The sequence below is a fragment of the Eptatretus burgeri genome, chromosome 5 (assembly GCF_056783735.1).
Source record: "Eptatretus burgeri isolate ZD-2024b chromosome 5, Ebu_testis_v1, whole genome shotgun sequence".
NCBI classification, from domain to species: Eukaryota; Metazoa; Chordata; class Myxini; order Myxiniformes; family Myxinidae; genus Eptatretus; species Eptatretus burgeri.
The window spans coordinates 10,813,691-10,831,190 of record NC_140965.1 but is presented as its reverse complement, the minus strand read 5'-3'; the positions used below and the strand labels follow the sequence as shown (position 1 = coordinate 10,831,190).

Below are 17,500 nucleotides of genomic sequence, written 5' to 3'. Positions count from 1 at the left end.
CACCACTACCTCAGGTTATCCCCATCTATACTTAAGGTTTTTTTTTTGTTTTTTTTACCCCAAATGACCTCATTCACCAGCACCCTCCCCCAGGTTATTTTGGTTGACTGTCTCCCATGCCCACACCTCACTGCTCTGTTGGTTTGGTCCTTTTGTTGCATCCCTGCTTTGCCTTTCTCCTCCTTGCTGTTTTATTGATCTTGTGGGCAGCTGGCTTATCCCCGTCTGTCCCCCTTCCCTTGATCTCACTCCTGCCTGCTTCGACTCTGCTGTTGGTGCCCCCCTTTCCATTTTGTTCCCTTCCATTCTGCTCTTGCTCTTCCACAAACCTCAATCATATATCTGGGGGAGTTTTTTTTTTGTCCTTAAATCTTTGCAGGCAGGTTATTTTGTATTTTCAGTGGTTTTAAATAAGATTTTGTTGTGAACGTCACATTTTCCTGAACATATTGAAGCATGTTCCATTATGGACTGAAGGTTGTTTTTAACGCTGGTAAGCTTGCTTTGCCCTCCTGTTTTCACCTTGCTCTCCAGTTTTCATCTTTCCGATTCCTATTTCCTGCCAAATTTTAGGTGCAACACTTTTATTGGTGTTTCCAATAATCTTTCACTCGCTGTTGTCAACTTTTTGTGATTGTGAACCCATTTGCTGGCACACCTGTTGGATTGTTGTTGGTTGATTCGACTCCTGTCCACAGCTGCAAGATTGACTGGAAAAAGGGCAAGAATGTAACGACGAAGACCATCAAGAAGAAGCAGAAACACAAAGGGAGGGGCACAGTACGGACGGTAACGAAGGTTGTCCCCAACGAGTCTTTCTTCAATTTCTTTAATCCTCCCCAAGGTGTGTAGCTTTGTGTTGATGAGCCTTTTTTGTACATTTTGAACTAAATGTGTGCATTGTGGCCAGTATTTTACAAAACTGTGTATAATAACCTGTGGCTAAGCGCATGTAAGTGGTTACCCCCCCCCCCCTATTTTCGGGCATACCCTGACTTGAGTGGCATTTTTGAAAGTCAGACTACTACTGGTCATGAAATTTGGTTCATTGCACAGACAGTGTTCTGTAGGACCTTAAAATATATAGGTTCATGGGTCTATGATGTGTATTACTGAATCTACAGGATTTTTATTGAATATACATGCCCAGTATTGGCCTTTTTTCTTGTTTTACCTTAAAATATGACATATATTAGACCATGCAAAAATACAACATGTATAACATTCTATATGAAATTTCTCATCTGATCAAAAGGTTGTCACCCACCGTCTGAGAAAATTAGCATTTGTGTCGGTCAGTGGTGGATTCGCATGATCTATGCACATTCTGGCATATTTTTATTTTTTTTTCTTGTTTTATTGCCCTTTTCGAGCCTGGGACTATGAAATCCCCTAGCAAAATGACTAGTTTATCAATAACTCATATTTACGTGTCTTAAATTATTTAACTTATTACCAATGATCCGGGTGGATACTTAATTACAGTGGCTTGACCAAACTTTCCAACCCAAATGTCCGACTGCACGTCACTTTTAAAAAAAAAAAAAATGCTTTTATTCTTCTGTGCATCCGATTATTTTCATTAAAATTTATTTACAAGTGGGGCACAGTTGTATAGATATAATAGTATAAAAAAAATTGAAAACATGCATGACTTTGGTTTAGAGTAATTTTTCATTTTTGTCCGACTGCTCGTCACTTTTTTGAATTTGATTTAAAAATTAATTTTCTTTAAAAATATTTTATTAATTTAGAAAGCAATTTAAAACAGTTTTGGAGAATTTAGAGCTTTGTGTTACTCCCAGAATTGATTGAATTGAAAATTTACATCCAAGAATTTGTTTGATAAATCTTCTCTTTTAGTTCCTTTCAGCATCTGACAGTCACTGAATAGAGCAGTAATAAAAAATAGTTATGTATTATTTCTTAATAATCCCAGAAATTGGTATTTTGATTATTAGATTAGTTGCTAGAATAAGTTACATACAATGACCTTCATTTATTTTGCCAAAAAAGAAAAATTGGGTAATTTCATTGAAAACTCGCAAAACCATCAGAATAGGTACCCCTTCTTCAAAGTATCATATTTCGATATATATATATATATATGTGTGTATATGTATATGTATATATATGTATATGTATATATGTATATGTATATATGTGTATATATATATATGTATATATGTATATATATATATGTATATATATATATATATATATATATATACCGTATTTTCACGACTATAAGGCGCATATAAACGTCTTAGAATTTTGTCAAAATGTGCGACGCGCCCTATAGTGCAGTGCGCCCTTTGTGTGTCGTCATTGTAAGGCGGACGTATTTGTGAACATTAGAACTGGGGGTAAATGTGGGCGTGGCTTATGTATAAAAGAACAGGTATGTGCGGTATGCAGAACATTGCTGTTTTAACAACCCCGAAAATGGCAAAGAGACACGCTTATGAAGCTCAGTTTAAACTGAAGGCGATCAGCTATGCGGAGGAACATGGGAATCGAGCCGCGGCGAGGAATTTCCAGATCAACGAGTCGATGGTTCGAAAGTGGAGGAAGCTGGAAAACGAGCTGCGACAGGTGAAGAAGACGCAGCTGAGTTTCCGTGGAAACAAGGCGAGGTGGCCAGAGTTGGAGGAAAGACTTGAGCAGTGGATCGTTGAGCAAAGAGCAAGTGGGAGGAGCGTTTCGACGGTCACGATCCGACTGAAGGCAGTATCGATAGCGGAGGAAATGAAAATCGAACATTTCCACGGAGGTCCGTCTTGGTGCTTTCGCTTCATGAAACGGTGCCATTTTTCCATCCGGACCAGGACTACGATAGCGCAGCAACGTCCGGCGGATTATCAAGAAATGATGGAAAACTTCCGCTCCTACTGCAGCAAGCACATCTGCGACAAACGGATCCAGCCGAGCCACATCACCAACATGGACGAGGTGCCGCTCACGTTCGACATCCCGGTGAGTCACACGGTGGAGAGGAAGGGAACCAGCACGGTGGCGATACGCACAACGGGGTATGAGAAGGCTTCGTTTACTGTTGTGCTTGGCTGCCACGCCGATGGACAGAAACTGCCGCCGATGGTAATTTTCAAGAGGAAGACTTTGCCTAAAGAGACGTTTCCAGCAGGCGTCATTATCAAGGCAAATGAAAAGGGCTGGATGGACGAGGGAATGATGAAGGAGTGGCTGAGGCAGGTGTATGTAAGAAGACCGGGTGGTTTTTTCCACGCATCACCTTCGCTCCTGATTTATGACTCTATGCGTGCTCATCTCACCGACGACGTGAAAATACAAGTGAAGCAGATGAACGCTACGCTTGCTGTGATTCCGGGAGGCTTGACAAAGGAACTCCAACCGCTGGACATCGGCGTGAACCGGCCGTTCAAAGTGAGGCTGCGAGCGGCGTGGGAGCGGTGGATGACCGAAGGAGAGCACAGCTTCACAAAGGGTGGAAGGCAGTGCCGGGCGAGTTACGCCACAGTTTGCCACTGGATTGTTGATGCCTGGGCTAACGTGTCTGCTGGCACTGTTGTCCGAGCTTTCGCTAAAGCCGGCATCATTTCGGAGGAGCCGCACGGTGCAGAAAGTGACTCTGACGGCGAGGAAGGTGGACCTGCTAGGTTGGGTTTAGCGCAGTTCGATTCCGAAACAGAGGATGAGGATTTCGATGGATTTGATTAAAGACTATTACCGGTATTTGATTGTTTTAGTATTTTTGTAACTAATACTTTAATAAAGCACAACCAAACTCAATTTTGCTCCCGATCTATTTTTAAATACGCACACTTGTGTGCTTGTGTGAGTGTGTTGTTGTACGGCGGACGTACGTAGTAGAGGATATTCATATAAAACCCGCGCCCTATCGTGAGGAGCGCCTTATGTGTGTGTCAAATACAGGAACGGCACACACAATTGAGACTGCGCCTTTTGGCACGGTGCGCCTTTTGGTCGTGAAAATACGGTATGTATATATATATATGTATGTGTATATATATATATGTATATATATATGTATATATATATATGTATATATATATGTGTATATATATATGTATGTATATGTATATGTATATATATGTATATGTATATATATATGTATATGTATATGTATATATATATGTATATATATATATATATATATGTATATATATATATATATGTATATATATATATATAGATATGTATATGTATATGTAATTAAGCTATACAGATTTTTGTTCTGAACTCAGTTTGACTTGCACTTTCAGGAAAATGTAGTGAGAAGGTAATGGAACAAACTTCATTTTTTGACATTTTTGAAACAGAGTGGTTACCACTTACATGCGCTTAGCCCTGTCAATAACTGGTAATTATGTGATGGAATGTTTGATGGGTGACCATCTTGTGACCAATTTATTAAGTTGATGCTTGTGGGGCTTGAAGCCTTGTCCACTGTAATGAGAGGATGTTGTCCAGTGTGGTGAACATTGTTTTTGATTTGGTCCATTATGCACAGTTGGAAGCTTAGTCACACAGTGAAGAGCCAATCATATTCCTGGATTGTTCTGAGTCTGAGTGAGTTAGTCTGGCTCCCATGGCTCCTGAGTCCAAGTTGAGTAATGACTTGGTTTTCTGGACACCGAGTTGATGAGGTGTGTTGTGGTCATGTTTTACCCATGGAGACGTCACCTTGGATGATTTTGGCATGGTGGCTTCAGACATTGCTTTCCTTCCATTTGGGTTGTGCAATGAGATCCTGTTTCCCTTTTTCTTGGTATCAGACAAGCTATCTATCCCTCATTGTGTAAACTGCCATGTCTGTTCCATTTGCATCATTTTCTTCTTGCTGATGAAGTCTTGATGCCGAAAGATGTCCAAGACCAATTCTGAGCTTGCATGATTATCCTGAAATTTTGGTTAATTTAAGGAGCATTATTTATTTATTTACCCACCCCATTGTTTGGTTCAAAATTAACTGCTTCACTCTTTTAAATTGTTTTTGCAGTTCCAGAGGAGCCTGATGGAGAGTTGGTAAGTTCCCTTTTTCTTTTAAAATTTATTTTTTGATCTCAATTACAATTCTGGCTGTTTAAAAGGAGAGTTTGTTTTAAGTTACTTCCTGTTTATTACAAGGTGTCACCTGTGGCTGATCTCTGCTTTAATTTGTTTGCTTTTGGAGAGACATCATAAGAGGGATTTGTCAGGGTTGAAGGACATGTTACACGTGTTGGACCAGCTTGTGATTTTGTCCAGATCTGCAGTGAAGAGGTTGCTGCTCGCTGATCTGAGGGATGACAGATGGTACGGCAGAGGGTGGAGTCCTCAGTAAAGAGATAGATTTTCCAGGGTCGGAGAAGTCATTGAGGAAAACCAGAAAGAACAGGGCCCAGAACGCTGCCTTGAGGAACTCTAGCCTGGGCAGGAAGAGGGGATGAAAGAACTCCATTTCGGGCTGCACGTTGGTTGTGACAGGAGAGGAAGTCTGTGAGCAATGAGTGGAAATGGCCTTGGATACCACAGGAAGACAGTTTGGTGAGCAGAGCAGGGTGCTCGGCCGTATCGAAGGCATGTGATATATCGAGGGAGATGACTGATTTCATGTCTTGCATTGTTGGGACAGCAGAAGCAGCATATCCAGGGTAGAGTGACATGGTCTGGATCCAAATTGATGATTGGAAATCAAGCCATTGAGGAGAGAGCATTTGCACATGAATGGACAGTTTTAAATATTATTTATTAATTTTTGTGCACGCAGCATTACTTGGTCCATTTTGCTTCGGTCCTCATTTGTGCGTCTCACATGGAGGGACACATTATGCGAATCTTGTTTTAAAAAGGACTTTAATGGCGATTTATGGAGGATCTGTGGTGTTTTGCCTTTTGCAGTAGTGAAGGTGACTATGTTGGATTACTTGATGAATGGAAGATTGTCATGTGCAGTATTGACTGGGAGGAAGTTTTGTATGGTTATGGATTATACAATCAATTTTGGTATACAGGCTCAGGGCTTGTGGAAGAGCTATAGAAGAATGGAAAGGGGGAAATACCAACATCAGGGTGGTGGTGAGAGTGATATCAAGGGAGGGGGAAAAATGTGCACACGGGGTGATTTTATTATGTGCTGTGGGAATGTGTTCTTAGAATATGCTGTGAATGTTGGGGCATGTTCAAAAGAGGCAAAGGTTCCTGGGGGGTTGTGATTCGTGAGGGAAAAATCAAAAATCTCGTGAAAAATTGTGAATATGCGAGGCACGGCAGGGGTGCAAATTAACATTTTTATCCACCGGCCAGCAGGGCTGGTGACTAGAAAAAGTTACCGGCCCGATAAAATAAAGACAAGTCACAAATTTGATATCAAACACTTTTCATATACTCACATGAGTGAGGTTGGGTGGATGAGTGAATGAGTGAGTTGGATGGATGGATGAGAGTTTGAGTGGGGTGGAGGTGGGGGAATGATGCAGGGAGAAGGAGGTTGTGGGTGATGACCTTTTTTGTGTGGGAGATGGGGGGGCAGGGGGGTTGTGAGTAGTGCTGGGGGGGGCATTTTTGTGGGTGATGGGGTGGTTTTGGCTGTTGGGGGGGGGGGGTTGTGGGTGATGGACAATGGTGGGGGTACTACTCGTCCACCCAACATCACGTGTAAACTCGCTCATCCACCTGACCTCACCCATCAAACTCACTCATTCACCTTACCTCACCCATGAAACTCACTCATTTACCCAAATTCACTCATTTAACCAACCTGGGCATGAGAAAATGTGTCCAAACCGTCGAATCTCATGCAATCGCGCGTGATTTGGAACGAGAGGAAAACAGACAAAATGGCCGCCGCAGAATTACCGGTGATTTCTGTAGACAAAAACAGTAGTTCTAGTAGAGAAGCTAGTACAAATTGTACAAAATAACAGGAATCACCGATGATTCGCCAGCCGGACAGGTAAGGCAGTATTGTGTACCTGCCCAGCACAAAAGTTAGGCGCCATTGGCGACCGGGCGGCCATTAATTTGCACCCCTGCATGGTTGTGAATGTGGAACAAGTTGCATTTTATCAACCGTGAATACACATGTGGTCCAACAGTACGGTGCAGTACTGTGGGATCCCACTATTTGTGGGTCATAAAGTGACCGACATTTGCGCTTTGTTTATTCATGGGTTTTATGTATTTTTTTGTTTTACACCAGGCATGTCTGGTGTTCTATATCCACCTGGGAAATTGTAAATCGGCCAACATCACACCATTACTTAAAGGTGCAAAATGGATCCCCTTAACTGTAGCCTCATAAGCTTGCTTCCAATCAGCAAGGTCATGCAATCCATCATTGCAGTTGATATAAAATCATTCCTTTTCTCCAACGGCCTCGTATCAGAACATCAATTTTGATTCAGACCTGGTCATGCTACTTTGGCCATGTTGCTTCGACTCTCCCAACCATATCAGACATGAGATCAGGGCCGTTTCTCTGGACATATCTGGAGCTTTTGATGCAGTCTGGTGTCCTGCCTTGCTCTCCAAACTCTGCCTCTGGAATCCAAGGCCGACGACTCTCGGATTACTGACTTTTTTTTTTTCTTTCTTTCTTTCCACACTGGCAGACATGTGGTTCTCAAAAGGTTCATTAATTTCCCCCTGTCAAGGCTGGAGTACCGTGAGGCAGTGTTCCAGGCCCCATATTATTCCTTATCTTTTTCAATGATCTCACTGACTGGAAAATCCTCAATCTCTTTGACTCCACACTCTGCTGTAACATCCCTCATCCTTCAGACAGGAAGGCTGCAGCCTCTTCCCTTTCCTCAAACCATGACAAAATCCAACTGGTCAAACAATTTTGCTTATATATCCATATTGTCCATCCTTTGCATTCCTCCTTACCCCTCATTGTTACCTGCATCCCTCATCTATTCATTTCCATCTCCTTTCCCCCCTCTGCCCTGCTGTTTGTGTTTCCCCCTGCTGGTCCCTTTATATTGTCCTGATTTGTTTTGTGTAATTGCTGTTCCATGGACCGAGACCATGATAGCGATGCCTCGACATTTTTCAGGAATGGATCCCCTGCGAATAGTGGGGTCAGACAGAATATAAATATATATAATTAGCCTTTACCTTGGGTTTTATTTGGTGGGGGGGGGAGGATGAGGGTGGTTTACAGTTGCCATTGGCTTTTTAAGGAAAGCTGAGATGAAGGACCTGCAAGTTGGCATAGCTTATCATTTGCTTACATTTGGTTTTTTTTTTTTTCTTTGAGTGCACCTGATTTAGTACCATTAGCTGCCTGGCTGCTCTTGTGCCCGGTCGCTGTCAAATTGGTGCAAAAGAAATAATCTTGTGGAAAAGGAGTTTGACTGTTGTAGTCTTGCCCTTTCTTGAACATGAGACAGTCACAGTAGCAGTTCACACAGTGGATCTGTTGTGTGCGCTCTCTGGGCTGGAAGAGGAGAGTCGTGTGCCCTTCCGGAAACTTGGCATTTCCCGTGTTGAAGTTTCAGGCTTGTTGCCTTGCACGCCTTTTATTCATTTTATTTGATCCTTCCCTCCCTCCCAAAAATCCATCTTGATGGATGTTGCACTCATGTTTCATAAAAGGATGAAAAACGTGTTGTTTCTGAAAAAAAAAAGTTTCTTTTCATAGTTTCCATCGATGTCAATTATTGGGCTTCCTCTATTATGATTATTATTCGTGCAGTATTGTAATTTGTGTGTGTTTTCTGGCCTTTGCAAGCAGACAATGGAGCCATTGTTTTCCAACTCGTATCAAACCTCAAATTCAAAGAAATGTGTAGGAGTTTGGCACTGTCTGCATTGTCCACAAAAGGCTGACTGCAAACCTCTGCCTTGTCCTTTTAAAATGCATTTGGGGGTCTGGAGCACTGATGGCAGTCATTTTTTTTTTTCAATCAATTGCGCTTGGTTTGTGATGCGTGTGGTTTGATTTTTTTTTCTTTTCTTTCTTTTTGTGCATTAAATTGACACGGTAGGAGGCAACATACTGACATAATGAAACAAGAGGATGAATGAACAGGAAGAATGGTGGAAACTTGGTAACAATGAGTGGAAGTGGGGGGTTGGGGTAGGTTGTATGAAGTTTGTTTTTGGATGGAGAAGAACCAAAGATTGTGTTAATACCCATTTTAATCCCTGGATGGAAGTTTTATTGAAAGAGGACCTGCAAATGGGAGTAGCAGCAAAAGGGGACAGGTGAGCAGGAAGCTTGTTTTTTTTTTTTTTTCGGTGGAGCATCACGAGGAAGCGGAAGGATACTCCAAGAATGCGTGCCACATGGATGGATTCATGAGTATTTAGAACTGGCCATTGACCTCCCAGTGATTGGTACAGCAGAACTTTGGAGCTTCTGTCAATGTTGATGGTTTTTGGATGGCACAGTATGTAGTACATGGGTGATGGGCCAACAATCTCCATGGAGATGTGAGCAAGGTCTTGCAGACAGTTTACCAAGGAATGACAATGTTTGAAGACTTGGAATGGAATGTTCAAAAAATGCATAACATTTTGAAGTTCTGCTGTGTGATTTCCGCACTATGACTGGCTTATGTTTGCTCGTGTCAGGAAAGCAAATTTTACGGCAATTTTTTTTATTTGATTTTTGCGCGATTACCACGAAATCTTCACAGATTGACTTGTACTTGCTCTTTGTGTAATCAAATTTTATATGCACTTGAGTAGCTTCCAGAAACATTTTTTTCCAAGCAAGCTAAGGCACGATGCAATTGTTCTTCTGTCTCCTGAGCACAGTGCAATTCCAGTCAAGTTGACAATTGATACGTTGCAATAAATTAATAAAAAAAAACCACCACCTGGTTGTGGACGTTCTGTTCGTGCTGCCAACCCTTTGTTTAAAGTTGACCATTCATGTGAACTCGTCCCATCAAGCCACATAAAAGGCTTTCCACCTGCACCGATAACTTGTAATCGTCTCAAATTTATTTATTTTTAATGTCCGTTTGCCCTTACTACGTGGTTTGGAATTGTTTATGATTTTTTTTTTGGCCACAATTGCATTGTTTACTAAAATTGGTGGTGGTTTCGAAATTTAGCCATCAATTGTTTACCTCTGCCACCAAAGGTGAAGGATGTTATTTTCACCTCTTTGTCTGTCTGTGTATGCCTGGTGTTGGCTTAATGGTTAGGGTGGTGGGCTTTGGATCCTTGGGTCCTGAGTTCAAATCCCGCTTAGCTGTTGAAGTAATACCAGGTGGGGTTAACTCGGCCTGTCATCCTTCTGAGGTCAGCAAATGAGTGCCAGCATGCTGGTATACTGTGTCGGAGTGGTGACCTGTCCAGGATTGTGCCCAATAGCCAAGGAGACTGCTTAAGCAGCACCAACGCTCTGCACAGAGTGTGGTCCCAATCTCCTCTCTTCCTCCTCCTCTTCCTCTGTCTGTGTGCAGGATATCTCAGTTGTGGCTGGATCTGGCTGAAATTATGATAAGTCAGGCCAGGCAGGAAAATAGAATTTCAGGAAGGGAAAAGTTAAACGTATTCTATCTCAATGCCAGAAGTTTAAATAAGATGGAAGAGCTTGAAGCCAAAGTCGATTGCACGAGTATGATATAGTTGCAGTGAGTTTAAGGAGGAGAATAATTGGAGGACAGGATTAGAAGGCTGCAAGGTGTATTGGTGTGATAGGAAGGAGAGAATTGGAGAAGTAGTAGTACATGAATAATTCAAAAGGACACCTGGTAAGGGAAGAGTATTGATTATGGAGGATTTTAACTTGCCAGGGATAGTTTGGGTCCAGGAACAGGGAAAGGACAGAGCAGATGAGGATTTCCGAGTTTTAGTCCAGGATTGCTTTTTAACTCAGTTTGTAGATTTTGCCCATGAGGGAGAGTGCAGTGTTAGACCTCCTTTTAAGTAACGATCCCAATATGGTGGAGGTGCAGGTCGGGGAGCATTTAGGAGAAAGTGACCATAACATTGTGTGCAAAGATTCTGTTAAGGGTTAGAGTTCAGGATAGAGGAAGACTATTAGATTTCAGGAATGCAAACTTTGAGGGTATGAGGAGAGAGTTGGGTGATGTAGATTGGGAGACCAACAACAGGACAATCAGCATCAGAGAAATGGGAAGCCTTCAAGGAGCAAATGTGTTGAGTGCAGAATCTGTTCATTCCAATGAGGTGTAACACTAGAAGCAGAGGCCAGGGTGGTTGAGTGGTGAGATAAGGAACACTAAGGAGAAGCAGAAGGCATTTAGGCCTTGGTTATTTTACAACTTGGTTTACATAGTTCTTCAGCTAAAATGTAGGGTCGGTAGGTCGAAATATAAATGTAATTTCAATTTTTAGAAATTGTATATTTTTATGATTTTTTTCTTCAGATGTTCCATGGAAAAGACAACGGTAGGTGGGGGGGGGAAACAAATATAAATCCCAGACCAGGAGGATCTAAGAAAACATTGAAGATGGAAGACCATTCAAATGCAGGATGCCCATGTTCACTGTATCATCTGATGTGAATAACAATAAAGAAGGATTAAAACTTGTTTTTACAATATAGTCTGGCATGTTTTTCTTATAGAAACCTGTTGGATCATCAAACAAATGGAAACATTGCTGAGAAAATTACTGTCCAAGTCATAGATGTGTGCGTGCACACCAGTGCATAGTGCTGGATATGATTTAAAAAAGGTATCTGCTTGGAGTCAATCGGAGCCATAACCAGCTCTTACTTTTCAGCAGGCATCTGATCGTACTGTCTCCCCATCCCCATGAGCATATCAGGCTGATTTCTTTGAATATCAGCAGGTTGAAATATAACGTTGAAGGCTGAATATCAGCATCTCACAGGGAAACTTTGATGTACTTGACACCGAAATCTTTCAATACGAACAGCGGTGTACAACTTTCGTCGGAAACAAAATCGGCACAATCGAGAGTAGCCTGCGAATCATCCCTGCTGCTGCACTGAATTGATGCAATCGTTGGGCCAGAATATTCGTCGTCAAGATCTTGCGTGATTAAATCGCTAATAGTCGAATTTGTACCGCTGACATACTTCTTAACAATCACTTTTGCCCCAGAAACCACAGTTAATCTGAACCACGCTGGCCACTGCTCAGACGCTATGACCGAGGACTACTGTGCAGTTTGGTTAAAGGGGACTCGGCATTTTGTTGCGTGCGCGTGCGAAATTATATTTTGAAAATAAATGCCGAAATTTACATTTCGGGTTTTGAAACTTTTGGCAGAAAATTTATAAATATAACAGGCTAAAAATGTTTTATATTTCATTTTGGCAAATATACCGTCGGCAGATCTGTAAACCAAGTTATAAAATAACTAAGGCCTTATTAGGTTTAAAATAACAGGACTAGAGTTGGATTTATATCACTATCAGAGTAAACAGAGGCAAGTTAAGAAAATAACTCGACAAGTCAAAAGTACGAGAAGGACATGGCTAAGAATATTAAAGATAATAGCAAGGCTTTGTTCAAGTACATCAGGGAAAAAGAACAGATAAAGACCAGTGTGGACCCATTGAGGAGTGGCACCGGGAGAGTGGTTAGTGATGAAAGTGAGATGGCAGGCTTATTAAACAGGTACTTTGCTTCAATATTTACACAAGAACAGTCAGGAGAATTGCCAATAGCTGAGAGTATCTATCGAACAGGTGAGGAAGGGCTTTTACAGAAGATCCAGGTTGGAGTAGAGGTAAAGGAACAGCTCTGTAATCTAAGAGAAGATAAAGCTCTGGGTCCAGATAGTATGCACCTGAGAGTATTGATGGAAGTGGCTGAGCAGGTAAGCGAGATGTTAATGGATATTTTTAATAATTCGAGTCAGGACAGGTACCAAAGGATTGGAGTGTAGCAAATGTAACACCATTATTTGAGAAAGGATCCAGAGAAGAATTGGGGAACTGTTGACCTGTTAAGTTGAATTCAGTTGTGGGGAAGGTGTTAGACATTGAGGTCCAGATGATCACCAGGGGGTGGTGATCAGATTCAGGAATGTATTGATACTTGCAGAGATTGGGCAAAAGATTGGCAGATGGAATTTAAACTGAGCAAGTGTGAGGTGTTGGGGATGGGAAAGAACAATTAAAATAGAGATTACAGGATTAAAGGGGTAATTTTGGAGTCACACAGGAGAAGGATCTGGGGGTGGTAATAGATATGGGAGGTAAGTGGGCAGCATAGTGCCCGGCAGCTATCGGTAAAGCAAATAGGGTTTTTGGTTGCATTCGGAGGTGGATCAATTATAAATCAAGATATGTGGTGTGAACATTGTGCAGGAATTTAGTGATGGCCACATCTCGAATATTGTGTGCAGTTTTGGTCACTACAGTTCCGGAAGGACATAGATGCCACAGAGAAGGTTCAGCGGAGGGTGACGAGATTGATTCCGGGCCGAGCGAGGCTCAGCAATGAGGAGTGGCTGAAGGAGACAGGGCTTTGTGCACTCGAAAGGAGGTGGTTACGAGAAGATATTATGGAGATGTTTAAGGTTATAAAAGGTATAGATAAAATAAGTGCAGATGAGTTATTCAACAGAGTAGACAGTGATAGCACCAGGGGCCATAGCTTGAGAGTAAAGAAGAGGAGAGTTAAGACGGTAGTCCGGCAGGGGACTTTTACTCAAAGTGGTGAATGCATGGAATGGCCTCCCTGGAAAGGTAGTGGGAGCAGAAAAAGTAGATAAGTTTAAATTAGAATTGGATAGGTACCTGGAAGGTATGGGGATGTTGAGAGGACTTTTGGGTAGCTTGAGCATTGATGGATGATTGTGTGCATGTGTCCGGAGTGCTGTTGGTGGTCTTGTCAAGGGGGTTGTATGGTTGATGTGTTTTTAACAAAGTCCATGCCCCCCTTCCCCTGAGGGGAAGAAAGGGAGTGGGGGGGCTTCAAAAACTACAAAAAAACAAAAATAATTAATTTCATTAATAACATTTTTTGCATTTTCGTCCTTGGATCTTGTGTCAATGGGTTGGTGTTGTGTTCGTGCAGGCATGATGTGCTGAATGGCCTCCACCTGTGTTTGATATCCTTGTTATTCCTTGTTAAATTTTGTTGACAGGTTGGGTGTGTGACAAGGCCGAACTGATTCGATTTCGGTGAAGATCTGGATTCGAGAATTATTTAATTTTGAAAGTGATTCTTCAGCATTGAGAGATCGGGCCAAAAACTATGTAGCATGATGTCTTAAAAATGTATTGGGCCTGATATGTTGTCATGAATCGGGCGTTGTGTGGAGGAGGTATGCGCTCGACCGAGTGTCCTCGTTTTGAATTCGAGTTGCATCAAAGATTGTGGTTTATTGGGTTTGCATATACCATCGTCGGTTCCTCGTGTTTGTTGCGCACTGTCGAGTTCATCTTTTGCCATTTCCTATCGGTTTTGCAATGTCAAAAATTTGCAAATTTAATGAAGTCTTTGTTTCCTTCTTTATTTTATTTTATTTTTTTCTTTCCCTTTAACCGATCACACTTTCAAACTGCTGTACTTTATCCTTTTCATATACTGTATATATATTTTTTGTTTTTCAGGATGATGAAGCGGAGTCTGTTTTGGCGACGGATTTTGAAATTGGGCATTTCTTTCGAGAGCGCATTGTACCTCGTGCTGTGCTGTACTTCACTGGGGAAGCAATTGAGGATGAGGAGGATGATGTATGGCGACCTTATCTCCTTGTACTGATTGGTTTTGTAAACGAGCTTTTGTTCTGTTTATGGTTTCTGAAATTGAACTTTACTGTATTTATTTATCTCTTGTTCACCTGAATTGTGTAGCAGCTTTGCCTGGATCTTGCCTAATGGATGATATGTTTGCAATCTTTCTTACAGTATGATGAGGAAGGTCAAGAAGAGGAGGTAAGATTTTATTTATTTTCCCATCCCACAATAGAATGTGCCCAAGTCAAATTTCTTTCTCTGAGAAATATTTGTAAGAACTTGATGAACTTCCAAATTCCTCCCCTTTTTATTATCGACCGCAATTATTCCCAGCTTTGCCCAAGTTTTTCATGAACCGACTGGCCAGGCCTGACGTTTGATTAAGGTTTGTGCAGGAATTCAATTTTTTTCCTGAGTGCTGGCAATCGCTCACCACCTCTGTGAAGGCCTTGTGGGATCTTTAAGGTCCACCAACCAATGCTGGCTGGTGGGATTCCCAGTTTAATGTCCATTTGAGAAACGGCACATGCCCTCCCTACCTGTGAAACACTGCGATGACTGTTTATACCTGAATCGGGATTACCCATGCTAGACAGCTTAGTGGTGAGCGTGGGTCCCTTGAGGCCATCCTGCCGGTCCTCAACCCTTTAAACTATGAAAGTTGTTGGGGTTAGGAAGATGTGGTGGAATGCTTAAAGATTTGAGCATTTCAAATGAAATGGTGGCTTTGTGGCACCCTGACCCTTCCTTCCCTACATCAACGTGTTGCTTGGATATTGTGAATCATTGGCTTTCAGTGAGTTTTTTTTTTTTCTTTTCTTTTTTTAAATAAACCGTATAACTGTAGTGAGCTCGGCATTCTGACTTGGCTGCGTACAAATTTGGGGCATTGGAGCATTGCAAAGATGGAGATTATCTCGAAATGACTGCACACACCAGTGCTCTCCCCTTACATTTGCAAAAGGTTGTAAGCAGGTTCAGCCAGAGCTTTCCAAAATAGAAACCAGGGGCTTCATGGCAAACTCGATGTTGAAAAGCAAGTCAATGTCCCAAAAGGCGTGGGGTGGGGTGGGGGGGGTGGGTGGGTGTTGGTTTGTTCCTGAGCCGTCCAACATTGCCTTTAATTGCATTAACCTTGGAAGTCTGGATTCCCCTCTTGTCGCGTGTCATGAAGGTTGCTGCTTTGTCTCACTCGTTTGTAGGAAGAAGATGAATGTCCTGAAGATGACGACGACGAAGATGCGGACTATGATCCCACTGTAAGCGTTGTACATTCCTTTCATGGCAGACTGGCTTGGTTTTTGATTTGTCCATGGTCTCTTCCAGTTTGGAAGGAAGGCATTGCATACACTTTTCCAAAAAATTTAATGGACCTTGCACTCATTTGTAGGTAATGAACCCTGTGCTTTGTAATTTCCAAATGATGAAGTAGATTCACCATTTTATTTATTTTATTTTCCTGCATGAAAATAAATAAATGAATATGACAATATTATGTGGCTTGAGGCTGATATCCCAGTGTCATGAAAGGAAGGTCAAACAGGCGAATATAAAATTATGAACGAGTGTAGAGGCTGCTTTGTAAGTGTTGGAAACGACTGCCCTTTCATCAGAACGGGAGGTGGAAATGTCTGTTTAAAATTGCAAAGCAAAAAGTCTATTCTTTTGTTGCTTTCAGGAAAGCACTTGATTTGCCTGCAGCCAACAATCATGCCAATGGGAGCATTTTGTCCAAAGGTTACCATGTTTCTCAGTTTTGACTTTTCTCTGGTTTGACGATCAAAATTGCAAGTGTATTATAGACAAAAAGGCTTGTTGGATCGTTGGAAATGAAATGTCCGATTGTTTTAGGCATGCTCAGGCATGTATGATGCACGGCCTCCCAAGATGCCCTTTTGTTTAGTAGGCTTCAAGTTTTGCTCTTGATTCTTAACCACCTCTTTCCTGGCTCTTTCAGTACAATTGGCTTGGTCAGCACTCCCCCCCCCCCCAACCCAATTCCCCTGTTGTTTGGCAACACTTTGGGTATACCGGAAGGAGGCACCCGACCACTAAAAAGCCTTGGCAATGCAAAGTTGTTCACGCTGTTCTTGATGGGCCTATCTGCTTGTTCTGATGGGGTTGCAGCATTGCTGGGCACTCTGATCTCGTTGCCACATGCATACGAAGACAAATGGGAGTGTAACATATTCTGCTGTTATTGAATGGCCTGATCAGGGGTTGGGTGAACTGTCCTTGGACCATTGCAAGTTATTGTTCGCAACTTGAAGCGAGCACTTTTGTTTTAATTTTTTTGTTAACTTATTTATTTTTCTTGCTTTCACTGTTCGTTTGACACAAGGTTCCATTTGTCTTCTCTTCCATATAGCGTGGAAGACATTCATCCTTCTGAGTGTCGAGCCTGACTTGTCGCGCTTGACCTCAACTTGGTTACATTGGTGTCCTCAGCACTAGTTAACTGTACAATTCAATGTTTCCTCCTTGATATTGTTTTTTGGTGCTATGATTATGTCCTGTGTTTGCTGTCCTGCCAAAGGTCTTGGGGTACTTGGACTCTTTTTGAGCATTTGTGTGATTGTATGAATTTTATGGCCTTTCCAACATTTGTTTTCAGGTTGTGGTCACTTTTCAACCTATAATTGCTCGTGTAATCAAAATAAAGACAAACTGCTGCACCGCAGTCCCAAGAAGGAAGCCAGACACCCAAGTCCACATCACACCACCCGATATGATTTTATGCAGTCACTGCCAGACCTCGCAACTTATCCCCCAGAGGGACTGCCTATCCCCATAGTGTCTTTCAAATCTATAATCTAAATTTTTGGATGTTTTGTGATGTGTTCTGCAGGGAACCAAAGCAAATCTGGTATA

The 17,500-nt window shown here is 42.0% G+C and overlaps 1 protein-coding gene across 5 annotated transcripts in view; it reads left to right on the top strand.

Annotated features, from left to right (window-relative positions):
• The window catches only part of LOC147025830 (nucleosome assembly protein 1-like 1-A), a 211,558-nt gene that overhangs the window by 49,636 nt on the left and 144,422 nt on the right, over positions 1-17,500 (top strand). For 3 of the 5 annotated variants that reach the window (XM_085880679.1, XM_085880681.1, XM_085880683.1), the window contains exons 10-14: positions 699-844; positions 5,003-5,028; positions 14,504-14,626; positions 14,801-14,827; positions 15,832-15,888. In XM_085880679.1, coding sequence (XP_085736805.1) covers positions 699-844; positions 5,003-5,028; positions 14,504-14,626; positions 14,801-14,827; positions 15,832-15,888 — 379 coding nt within the window. Of the gene's footprint in view, positions 1-698; positions 845-5,002; positions 5,029-14,503; positions 14,627-14,800; positions 14,828-15,831; positions 15,889-16,997; positions 17,164-17,243; positions 17,439-17,500 lie in introns of those variants that run through there. The other 2 variants (XM_085880680.1, XM_085880682.1) reach the window with 2 other exon arrangements.